We start from the raw sequence: 12,637 nt of genomic DNA, 5'->3' as shown, positions 1-12,637 counted from the left end.
AAATGCAATGAAGGATATTTTTGATGGGGGAAATAAAATCGAATCACTAACATAAGAATCATGTTTTTTATTATTATTATTGATGTAAATTATAAATATGGAATAAGCCTTTTGGGAATATATCGCATCCTCTTCGTTAAAGAAGCTGTACACATACACACATCTTTTTTTTCTGTAAACATTGTTTATAACCCTTGTAGCACAGATCACATTCGTGTGTGTGTGTGTGTGTGTGTTGTGTGTGTGTGTGTGTGTGTGTGTGTGTGTGTGTGTGTGTGTGTGTGTGTGTGTGTGTGTGTGTGTGTGTGTGTGCTCGAAACCAGAGCAGTCAAAATGTCTTGCTGCAAGGGGATATGTTTTACTCCAAATCTTTAAAAAGGCGAAAAATATACACACGCACACACACACACATTAGCACGTTTCATATCGCATCAACTTCCAAGAGTGCAGCTGATGAGGCTAAACAAAAATGAAAACCAGTTTGTATGGCTTGAAGTTATCCGGCGCTGGATCTAGCCAGGACAAATTCCTCATATGTGATGCATGTGTGTCCGATGATGCTGTCGCTTACAATCAAAGGCCCATTTGAAAAATGGCTGCACGAAATAACTGTGAGATAGTTCAGATGGGTTTTCTTTTTGCCACAGAAAAAAAAAAGTACAGAGTTTAAATGACCTCCTTGCCGCTTCTCTCTCTGTTCATCTTCTTCATCTTCATCCTCCGGTTCTGGAACCAGATCTTCACTTGTCTCTCCGTTAAACTGAGTATGCGAGCCACCTCGTAGCGCCGGTCCCTTGTCAGATACATGTTGTAGAGAAACTCCTTCTCCAGCTCTAAAGTCTGATATTTGGTGTAGGGGCAGCGCTTCTTTCTCGTCGAGCGGGCGTGGATCCAGTTGGCAGCAGGGTTATCTAGAGAAGGAGATACAACATGAGGTGATCTCGAATGTGGCTTGAGTTCTTAAATAGCGGATTTGTGATGTGACCTGAGTGTGGAAATTTAAAAAAAAAAAAAAGCGGAATACAGGTAGGTATTATATACAATAAATAGGTGTGACTGGATTAAATTAATTTCATCTTCCTGAGAAGATTGTTGCTGAATTAACGCATCATATTTGGGTGACTTTATTGCATGAAAAAGACCAGAGTTCCCTGCAATAACCTTTTCAGGGCGGCTTCCCCCCCACCCCCATACGCAGCCTCAGTGTAGTTCCAGACACTTTTATGGGTTAGTAAAACCTCCAGTTTTACACACCTAGCTCATCCAGTTCTCCTAGTTGTAAATCAGCACCAAGCTATTTCTATTTTTTTCTTTTTTCTTTTTTCTTAAACTTACTTGGGTCAAGTTGTTTTGGCTTTTCGTCTTTGGGATCGCCATGACTCGAAGCCTCGCTCCCACTCTGCTCCCTGCTCGCCTTTTCCGGACACTCCGCAGCTCCACAGGAGAACTCCGCGGTCACGGGTCGAGCCTCGGCTCCGGTCCCAGCGTCAGTTTCCTCCAGCGGGTCCCCGCCTGTAGGCTTCCCGGGCAGGAGGAGCTCCGGCTTAGTTCCATACGGTCTGCTGCCGGAGGAGTGGAACCCGGCGAAGGAAACGTGGTTGGAGATGGGGTCCATCCAGGAGCGCACGCCGACGTATCTGCTATCCGATGCGGGCAGATGGGACTGGTGGTGGTGATGGTGGACATAGGGGTGATAAAGTCCCTGAGGGTGCATCGAGGACCAGGACGGGGTGAAAACGGCGGACTTTGGTGAAAAGCTGCAGGATGAGAAGTCGGCGCTGTCCCCGGCACCTGGCGGCGGCCTCGGGGTCATGGTGTGCGGCGGCTGGATGAAGCGAGCTCCGTACATCTCCTCCGGCTCCTGCCCCATCATAGCGTCCACAAAGCAGTTACTGAGAGCGCCGCTGGAAGACATTTTTCCATCCCTTCCTTACTCATATAAAAAGGGTTGCGCTGTTAACGGGAAGCTTCCCTCTATGAACAATCATAGTATTTTTGCTGGCCTGCTTCTTACAGGGATTGGTTGCATGGATCACGTGGTCATATTTACCAATACAGCCAGTGAATAAATCCTCCCCCTTTTTTCATCAGGTTTAATTTAGATTTTCATTGTAGGAAATCATAAAAAAAAATAAAATAAAATGCGATGGAAATCAACATATGTATTCTAAGAAATCTGACACTACATAATCTAAATGTAAGATGAATATGAATTGTCCCGTATATGTCTAAGAATACTCTTATAATATCGCCCCGACATACCCTGAATGCCTGTAAAGCTCTTTATAGACTTACAAAGTCCTCGTAAAAGAGATGTAATAACACGCTGTAAAGTAGCAGACGCCATTTCCGTTCACAATGCGGTGTATGCATTGTTAATATTTGGCAAGGAAAAGTACATTATGTTGAACTCTATTATATTACGACTTGGTTTCGTTTTTCCATGCTAAGGGAGGAAATAGCAGTGGCTGAAATTATTGTATTCATTCAAGACAGAGCAATAATCTATCCATAAATGTTTTATGAGGTGCGTGTGATAATACGTAATTTTTTTCCAAAAGGGCGGTGTCTGTGTTTAGATGTTTTTTCTTTTCTTTTTTTTCTTTTTTTTTCCTTCTAAATGTAATTTTAATTCTTAGGTTAATATGAAGAAAACTATGTTTACCCCTGTTCCACAAAATGATGATATTTTATTAAAAACTATTGGGTTGTAATGTTTATGAATCTTGCAAAAGCAATTTGGGGATTTTAGTCATTTAAAAAATTATATATATATATATATATATATATATATATATATATATATATATATATATATATATATATATATATATATATATATATATATATATATATATATATATATATATATATATATATATATATATATATATATATATATATATATATATATAAATATTATATTTTGTGGCTACGTGTGATTTTATTTTTGAATAAATAACAAGGATGAATAACTCGGAGTACACGCAGAACTTTCTTATTCCAAATGAATTCGTGCATTGATATAATCCATCCTAACGCGGTGTTTATGGTGTATTAGTTGGGTTATAAACAGGATTAACCATCAAAGCATTAGCGTGTTTTTTTAATTACAGAATCCCCGCCTCTTTGCATTCCCTTAGCTTCTTTATTCCAATGCAGAGACAGGCCGATGTGTTTTCTCTGCGACAAATTGTATCTGAATAACTTTATTTCATGTCCTTACTTTTTTACTTTTCCGGGAGATTTTAATTATTATAATTATAATTATTGGGCAGTGTTATTTATTTGCATTAGCAAATAAGTTAGACATTTTTGCGTCCCTGCCTCACATAGAACTTCATAAAGAGCTTCTCTTTGCGAGATGGGTTATAGTTTAAATAATATTCTGCTAATTATATCTTAGCAAATTAAAAAAATAATATAAAAAAGTGTGCTAACATGCGTATTTCTCGCAAATGAAAGTTCGTAGATTTTTACTTTTTTTTTTTTTTTACAGTAATTTAATAAATTAATATTTCTTTAACTAACCCATTCTAGCGGCGCTCTTTGATTCTGAGGGCAAAAACCTAACATGTCCTTTCATTTTGTTTTCCCCGCACATATTCCTCCACTTTAAACAACATCTAACAATCTCTGATCACACGAATGCAAATAAAATCAGCTTCTTTGACCACATATTTATTGCAAGATACACATGCACCAAAACATGCAATAAATCCACAGTTTATCATTGCTTTCCATCAAGGAAACGTGTTTGCGTCAAGCAAAAGAATGGAGGCTTGCACGAAAAAAGAGCAAAAGAAATGTTTCACAAAAACACGACAAAATGTGCTTTCGTGACTCCGCAGCTTCTTCATTCCCACTTTATATCAGGATGTCTTTTTGTAAAAAGGAAGGACTGCTCTTGTTCACCACGTAATGTTTTAAGACCAAAAAGTGCTCTACCCTGTGATGAAATAACACAAACACACGACGCCACGCAACACAGGAGACAGTCACAGCTTTGTTGAAAGTTAAGATAAACGTCCAAATGCCACGAAAAGCACACAAAAAATTAAAAAAAAATTAAAAAAGAGCTATAACCAGTGGCGCGTGGAGGCTCAGGAAAAGGTGAGATTCGAGGTCAGTTCCCGGATGCGGTTTTCCCGGTTCATTTTCTTCAGTTTCATCCTGCGGTTCTGGAACCAGATCTTGACCTGCCTGTCGGTCAGGTTGACGCTCCTGCTGATCTCTAGGCGGCGCTCCCGGGTCAGGTACATGTTGAACAGGAACTCCTTCTCCAACTCCAAGGTCTGGTGCTTAGTGTAGGGGCACCTCTTCTTCCGGCCGCTCTTCGCCGTGAGCCAGTTGTTCGTCAGCGCTTCACTCTTGCAGTCTGCAGATTAAAGAGGGAAAAACGAGGCAGATTGCACACTGCTGAGCACAAACATCTCACCTGCTGCTTCTGGATCTCACCTCTGGGAAATAAGACGCAATGTAAATGCTTTCCCTGAATAAGAAAAATAAATTAGAGGAGGTGATTGCAGAGGACTAAAAATAAACTCATGGTGTTACATTACATTTACTTTTTTCTTTTTTTTTTTTTCTTTTGATAAAATCTTATTTTCTGAAAAGTTCAAATTAAACATTCCAATTGCTGTTTAGCACTAATTAAATAACTTAGTTTAAATAGTCAATCAATTAATTTGTGAAATTAATTACAAGTCCAATTTGAGAAAATAACCCTTAAAAAATGTGATATGGTATATATGTCTAAACAAAAATAGACAGGAGCCAGAGGGGTTCATGTAGCATGGTAAAAGCATTCAGCTGCCCATTATTGCAACCTGAGAAAGACTATCATTAAACATTACGACTTTAGGGCTGTTTGTGTTTTATACTTGCTTTTATGATGCTACTGGAGCCTCCTCAGAGCTGCGGATAAAAGCTTTTCATTTCACTGCAGCCAACCCACCTTTCCCTTCCTTCTGCAGCTCTGGGCTGGACGCTTCGGTTTTCTCCTCAGAGCCGGACTTTACTGGGTCCGGACTCTCCCCTCGGTTCGGTGTGCTGGTTATCGTTTCTGGATCCCGGACGTTCTTTTCCGCTTCTGCGAAGCCAGAGGAGGAGGAGGAGGAGGCGGTGGCGTGCTGCGGCTTCGGAGTGACCCGGCTGAGCTGCGCGAGTGTCGGGTTCGGGCTCGGCGGCTCCTGGCAGTAGTTCTCCGGGTGCTTCCCGTTAGCGTAAGTTTGACTCAACCTGAAGTAGCCCGGAACCGGGATCTCCGGACCCTCCACGGCGCAGGGTTCTCCAATGACGTTCGAATATCCCTCTTTTTGGACTCTCTTATCTGAGTACATGCAGCAGTTGCTCTCTTCCTTGATGCTCTGTGGAAATGTGCAGTTTGACATCTGCTCTGCTCTGCAGGTTCTGCTCGGATCAGTCCAGGTGTCCATCTGAGGTATGTACGAGTGGACGCTCATGGCCGTGTTTTGGGGTCCAACCTCCCCCCTTTTGCCGAAAGACGGCAGGAGTCCACAGGTTTGCATTCCGTAGGTCCCGTGCATGTCTGAGCCGGACGGCATGTACATGCTGCTGTTGGAGTAGAAGCTGTCTGTCCTGCAGGCGCCGATCAAAGAATCCACCAAGAACGGGTTGGTCACAGGTGAACTGCTGGGGAAAGACATCTCTATATATATTTATTTATTTTTGTTGGGTTTCAGTTCTTAAGAGAAGAGAGATGTCTTTTTGTAAGCTGACATGTCTAGGAAAAACAATCTGTAAGTCAGGATGCCTGCGGACCACATGACAAACCCACCAATGAGATTTGAAAATGGCCTTGAGACGCAGCCTCCTCTGGCTGGACGCGCTCTCTCTGCGGAGGCAGACGTGGTCAACAGCGACACCTATGACGCGGACTTGAAATTGGTTTTGCAGGACTTGAAGGAGGCTGTATGATTACGTTGAAAGGAACATGTCAAATAAAAAGAAAACGTGGAATTTCACGAGCAATTCTTATTTCTCATCGATGTCTCTTTGTTTCACGAGAACAGTGTGTGAACGTTGTTTTTACGCGCAAAGATTAAAAGTATGTATATTTCCCTTTGTGAGTAAAATGTGGATGATGTGTGTGTGTGTGTGTGTGGGTGTGTGTGTGTGTGTGTGTGTGTGTGTGTGTGTGTGTGTGTGTGTGTGTGTGTGTGTGTGTGTGTGTGTGTGTGTGTCGCGCGCGCGTGCTTGTGCGTGGTGTGTGTTCTGCAGTTTGAATGGTGCATTGGTGACAACACATCGTAAGATTATAATCAGTAAAACGTATTAGCAAATTAAAAACATTTATTATTTCATCATGTTTTCCAAAGCCAAAAACGAAAAAGAGCTCACATTAGCTCTCATTATGTGCATTTAAAGATATAGAGATATTACCTAAACGTTCAATAAATAAAAAAAAAAAAGTAAAATGCAAATACACTTTTTTGCTTATTTGTTTAACTTATCTAATTTGTGAGACATCGTCTTTGGAAAATATATTTAACAAGGCATAGAGGCTAAAATATGCGCAGACGTTACCCCAAAACAAAAAGGCACAAAGCTTTATGCGACTGGCGCTTTGGGTTTTCAAAACCTGAAGGTACCCCTGGTACTTTGTCCACAGAGAACGGCTTTATGTTATTCATGTCATGAATTAGGTCGTTCTTATTTCTAAGACTAATTTCACTCGTTGCGTTAAAATAACCTGATGGGAACAGCGGGGTGCGCAGTATCAAGAGCTTCGTTGTTCAGCCTTTATGGAGGGCGAATCTGAGCACGATGGAGTGTTTCCACTAAAATCAGCGCTTAGTGATATCTGAGCAAATGTTAGAATATATGCCACAATGGCTGTGACTTGTCCCAGTGTTATGGGCAATGATGGCAATAGGAAGCAGAATCACGAAATTTAAGACGTAGTTGTAAGGTCTGAAATAACGGCAGAGGTGTTATAGATACATTGGATGCTACCTACAGGCAGTATTAATAGTTTGCGACTAAGATGATGTGGCTCAATTTACTGCAACATCGCATATAAACAGAACATTTTATTTTTAATGAGGAGATAACATTAGGCCAAATATGTTTCGCTTTTGATAAGAACTTGTTCCATATTGATCATGTTACACTTTCAAGATAATATGTAAACAAACTTCTGTTACGGTGGGTTATATTCTCCAAGGGAAGCCATAAAATACATTTAAAACATATATAAGATTGATTATATATAACTGGGTACAACATATCCAATTGTCTCCAGGATACAACTGGATATGTAAAAAAAAATTTATTTAAAAAAGTGTAAATGAAGTACTACTACTACTACTACTACTACTACTGTTATTATTATTATTATTATTATTATTATTATTATTATTATTATTATTATTATTATTATTATTATTATTATTATTATTATTATTATTATTTAAAATAAAATATCTAATGTAGCGTAATATAATACAATACAATATAATATAATATAATATAATATAATATAATATAATATAATATAATATAATATAATATAATATAATATAATATAATATAATATAATATAATATAATATAATATATTATAATCAGAAAAAGTTTCCCCAAGTTAAACTCTCATTCAACTGTTTTAATAAAGGTTGACAGACACGAACCACATGTTTTTTTTTGTTGTTGTTGTTGCTGTTTTGTTTTGTTTTCTTTTTTCAATTTGGCAATGGTTTATATCAAATGCTTACAGACAAAGGCAGATTGTTCATGAAATAACAGATCGAAGATCTCAAGATCAACAATGTGATATTGCCTTTTAGCCTCTAGCACTGTCACTGGTTTGCTTTGCGTAACTTTACAGCCCTAAGGATGGACCTGATCTAATTTGTTCACCAGTTAGTTCAGACCCGATGAAACCGCTAGAATATCCGACTGCTTGATAAAGGACATTTCTTCAACACACTTGGATACTGAAAACAAAGAAAAAACTGTATATATAATAAGCAATAAAATCAGACATTTAAAACAATTAATACAAAAAATAATAATTGATGCAAAAATGTATTTTTATTTTTTTTTTATTTTTTATTTTTTTCCTTTTTCATTTATTGGTAATTTTACAAGTGTCTTTATGGGTGTGCCTGGAAGGCTGAAAGGAAAGAGATTGTGAAAAGGTCAATAGATGATTTAGCTGAAGGAACTGCTTAAAATAAAATCCCAGTAATCCCTGGGCAGAACAGATTGTTCCACCTCGGGCTGGTTTCCATGTTGGATACATATTAAAATTGCCCGAGTCTGCATTTCCATTCAACTAAATATGAAAGTCTGCCCTCATGTGGATACAATGTGAATATAAAAACACACACACACACACACACACACACACACACACACGCACACGCACACACACACACATACACACACGCACGCACGCGCACACGCACACCACGCAGTTTGTGATCCATTTTTCATGCCAGAATAAAATCACGACCCAGGGAAATTAGAGTGCTTGAAAAAAAGAATCAGGAATAATTTTGACATTAATTCCTGTTCGTTCGTGACTTAAATGCAGCTCAAAAATACAGTGAGACTACATTAATTATTCATCTGCATTGCAAGTGTTAATAACAGGTTTCTGTAAACAGACTTGTTGCAGTCGAGACTTATCTTTCTTTTTCATTTTTTTTTTCTTTTTTTTTCTTTTTTTTTTGCAAAACAGCTTTGTAAAGCGAAGCTGCACAACACGTTTTCAGCACATTCAAGCAAACTCGAAAATATGAAAAACTTGAAAAATCTTTCTCCCGCAGCTTCCCAGTCCTTTGCAGGTGATGCCAGAAGTCCGTGACATACCAAAACAAAAACAAGAACAACAACAACAGGAAAAAAAAACATCCAAGAAAACAAAACAAATACAACAAAATCTAAATTTGGTGGAAACCCTATAGAAATGCGCTTGGATGTGGAGTGAAAGCTCTTTAAGACCGGAAGGAAGATCTGTCCTCATGTGGTCTGGGGGGCTGAAACACCACAGTCCAATAGCCCCTTATTTAGATCTTTACAGCTACTTTTTATTATGCTGTCTAGACGGTTCAAGGTTTAGCAAACAATCCAGTTTTTCAAAGCAGAGGAAACAACGGGATCATACAGGACTTCTAGCACCAAACTGAAATAGCGCTCCTTCATGTTTCACCCCAACCCCCTCAAAAATATAACACAAAATCGTTTTCCTTCTTCTTCTTTTTTTCTTTTTTTTGAGTCTCATGTGAGTATTTTTGTAAATGAGAATAGTTTGCTCTGCTTATCATTTAACAATACACAACATCTAGTACATGCACGTTACAAACATATCTACAAAAAAGGAAAAAATGGAAGGAGGGATATATTTAATATAATTTCAAAATAACAATGAAAATATTCTGATTGACTAGTGAAGCCAATAAATGGATGAACAGCTCAAAATAAACGTGTGTGGCAAATTAGCTTGTAGTTCTTATATAGTACCAAGAAGCTTGTTCAGTTCAGTCTGTGTGTGTGTCTTTGGATGCTACAGCAAGCCTCAGATATCAGAATAAAGGGTTTCCAGTAAAATACTGTAGGCGGTCGCGGTTGAGTTTTTTCTCCTTCATTCTCCTGTTCTGAAACCAAATCTTCACCTGGCGATCTGTCAGGTTTAACATTCTGGACAGCTGGAGGCGTTTCTCTTTGTTAATGTAAACGTTGAAGAAAAACTCTCGTTCAAGTTCTCGGATTTGGTATTTGGAGTACGGACACCTCTTCTTCCTGGACTTGGTTGATGAACCTGCAAAACAGAAAAAAAAAAACAAACAAACAAACAAACAATCGTGAACAAAAACCAACCCCCTTGCAAGAAAAGAAAGGTACGGTCAGTGTCCAGGATCACCGAGTGTTAAGTGAAGTAAACTGTGTAAAAAAAAAAAAAATGCAATCATTTAGCCAGGCCTTTATTGGTAGGAAGGCCCTTACGGATACACACTCTCACACTCGCGCACACACAAACCAAAACAGACAGCTCGAACGCTCGCGCATACACACACACACACACACACACACACACACACACACACACACACACACACACACACACACAAACACAAACACACACACACACACACACTCAAACACACACAATTCAGAGGTTATCTGCATTAAAAAGACCTGATTGTCATGCGTATTTTGGCACAATGTGCACCCTTTTTTTTCATCTTAAATCTCCCTTAAAAATATTGATCCATCCGCCAAAATGATCACTTTTAAATGCGCCATCAATTTAAGTTAAATCAATCCACATTCCATTGTTCTTGCACGCAGGAAACCTTAAAGCACGGTTGCTTTAACTGTTTCCCATTGTAAATTCCTTTACAACCGTAAAGTAAATCTTATTGGGATATAAAAGCTTTTGCATGCTTATAAAGCTGCATATAACCCACGGATCGTCACGGAGGTGGACACTGTGCATCCCAGACGCTCCGAACATCTTTTGTTCATCGCATAATGAGGGGAAAATACAGACGAGACTCACTCTGACGGCTGCTCTTGTCGCCGCAGTTGGAAGATGAGTCCTCGTCGACGCTCCCGGGAGGTTCTGCGTTTTGCTGCTCCAGTTTGGTTACAGCCTGGCTGATGTTCGTGGCATCAGCATCGTCATGATGGTCGTGGGCAGCAGTCTCTGCAGCCTTTTGTTTGGGGTGCTCCGTGTTAGGAGAATCAAAGAACTGGTCGAAGCCCTGGGGAAGAACACCGTTTCGGCCCACTCCCGCGAAGAAATTGCACTGCGCGCTGGTTCCCCCGTGGTGACCGTACAGGGGCTCGTTTTTAAATATCACATCCGCCCTGCCGCTCGACGACTGAATCAGTTCGCGGTGCATTATCTCGTCCGCCGAGTAGTAAGACGCGTAATTGCCCCTGTAGTGCCATTTGGGATGGTCCAGTCCATAATCCCTGAACGCGACCTCTCGAACAGGTTGGACTTGGGCTATATTTGGCGAATATGGGAAATTTATCTGACACGAAGTAGTCTGTGGTAGAAAGGAGGAGACTGAGGTGAAATCAGGCGTCGAAACATAATAAGTGCAGCTGGGCAAAAACATATTTGACGCACAGCTGCGATCGTCGAATTCCGTCATTTTTCTTCTTCCTTTTTCCTCCATGCAACAGAGGGACGGAGTTGGCGGCGCGGCCGCGTTAAACTTTGTCCATCTGTAGCGCCGCGGGTGTGCGAAGAGACCCCGACAGAGAGGAAAAATCGGAAACGCAGGCAGACCTGCAATACATCTTGATCGATTCCTGAGGTAATTGTGTCATGTGATCCAGCTAAGAAATTACCATACATCAATATCAGTCATTAAAAACAGCATGGAAAAAAAAGCAACTCATGTGAGCGCTTACAAGAGACTCTATTGGCTGCCTGGCTGCAACGGAAACTCCTCTCCAGCCCTTTTTTTGCCCCAAAGCTCATAGAAAAAAAAAGACATTTTTTAACCATTGCTGGAATATTGACTTTAATGCTGTACAGCAGGATCATTCTCGCTGGAGATTGATCTCTGCAGCCACACCCACTCAATGCGTCAGTAAATTTAGAGAATGCATTGTCTGTAAGCAACAGTTGAAAAAAATTATCTGCACGCTTAATGCAAGGTCACCATGACTGCAGAATCACGTTTTTTTGCAGACAAATGGTAAATCTCATACTAAATTCATGGGCAATGTGCGGTAACGCAAAAAAGGAAAAATAAATAAATAAATAAATAAATAAAGCAAGCAAAAAGATCAGAAGAAAGTGAGTGACATATCTGTGTCTTGGAATTATATTATTTTTATGTTAATTAAAAGACAAATAGCAACGGCCAGCAGCGTGATGGAAAACAGGAGTTACTGGTGCAACAATGGAAACAATAAAACGCCTCAATCTGTATGAAATCTTGCAAATTGATTCACTTTAAAAGAAAAAAGTTTAAACAAATAAATAAATAAATCCAATACTTAAAAAAATTATCCAGACAAAGAACAAAAAGCCGGTGGGGGGAAAAATCCTGTAGATTCAAATGTGAATATCTGGACACATTCTGCACTGCCAAGTCCAAAACAACTGGCTTTGACCGTCTGCCGTGTCTAGGTGATGTCCAACAAGTCTCCTCTGCAACCATATCGTTTTATTGCCCCGCAGGCAACCATGCGTGTAAAGCTCGCCTCCTTCCTCGGTGGGAAAACTCAAGTTAAAAACACGGGGGGACGATAGTTCATCACTCCAGCCTCGAACAATGTTTTGTTTGGAATTGTGAGTATTGTTTTTCTTTAGCTTTTTTGTTGTCATTATTATTATTACTCACAAAACAAAAGGCTTTTCAGCAATTTCATATTCACGCATCTAAGGGCTTTGCATGGTAAAATACATTCAAACTCCTCTGGCTCATAATACGCCACTTTGAAAGGCACCAAAACAAGTAAAGGTCCAACAGAAAACAAAGTTTGCGTTTGCTGGTTGGTTGCTTTGCATAATCAAAACCGCGAAGATTTCAGGCGTCCTCTTTAATTCAACAGTGGGGATTTCTGCCTGCACGTAACTCTCTGGTCTCTCTCTTTTATTATCATTTTTGACTGGATCCACACTATGCGGAACTTGTTGCCCA

At 39.7% G+C, this 12,637-nt stretch overlaps 3 protein-coding genes across 3 annotated transcripts; all 3 read right to left on the bottom strand.

Annotated features, from left to right (window-relative positions):
• Positions 1 to 211: 211 nt before the first annotated feature.
• On the bottom strand, positions 212 to 1,924 carry hoxd9a (homeobox D9a). Its single transcript, XM_014971251.2, has 2 exons — positions 1,336 to 1,924; positions 212 to 911 (listed from the first exon to the last, which is right to left on the bottom strand). Exons 1-2 carry the CDS (start codon positions 1,913 to 1,915, stop codon positions 667 to 669), a joined length of 825 nt encoding a protein of 274 aa, XP_014826737.1. The 5' UTR covers positions 1,916 to 1,924; the 3' UTR covers positions 212 to 666.
• A 1,736-nt stretch (positions 1,925 to 3,660) lies between these two features.
• hoxd10a (homeobox D10a) lies at positions 3,661 to 5,669 on the bottom strand. Its single transcript, XM_088003971.1, has 3 exons — positions 4,958 to 5,669; positions 4,439 to 4,441; positions 3,661 to 4,378 (listed from the first exon to the last, which is right to left on the bottom strand). The coding sequence occupies exons 1-3, from the start codon at positions 5,667 to 5,669 to the stop codon at positions 4,104 to 4,106; spliced, it is 990 nt and encodes a 329-aa protein (XP_087860097.1). The 3' UTR covers positions 3,661 to 4,103.
• Positions 5,670 to 9,422: 3,753 nt separating this feature from the next.
• On the bottom strand, positions 9,423 to 12,411 carry hoxd11a (homeobox D11a). The gene is made up of 2 exons (XM_014971250.2): positions 10,531 to 12,411; positions 9,423 to 9,789 (listed from the first exon to the last, which is right to left on the bottom strand). Exons 1-2 carry the CDS (start codon positions 11,156 to 11,158, stop codon positions 9,554 to 9,556), a joined length of 864 nt encoding a protein of 287 aa, XP_014826736.1. The 5' UTR covers positions 11,159 to 12,411; the 3' UTR covers positions 9,423 to 9,553.
• Between the last annotated feature and the right edge of the window lie 226 nt (positions 12,412 to 12,637).

The sequence above is a fragment of the Poecilia mexicana genome, unplaced genomic scaffold (genome assembly GCF_051168715.1).
Source record: "Poecilia mexicana isolate PSO_F unplaced genomic scaffold, ASM5116871v1 scaffold_2, whole genome shotgun sequence".
Lineage (NCBI taxonomy): Eukaryota > Metazoa > Chordata > Actinopteri > Cyprinodontiformes > Poeciliidae > Poecilia > Poecilia mexicana.
This window is presented reverse-complemented; position numbering and strand designations above follow the sequence as displayed.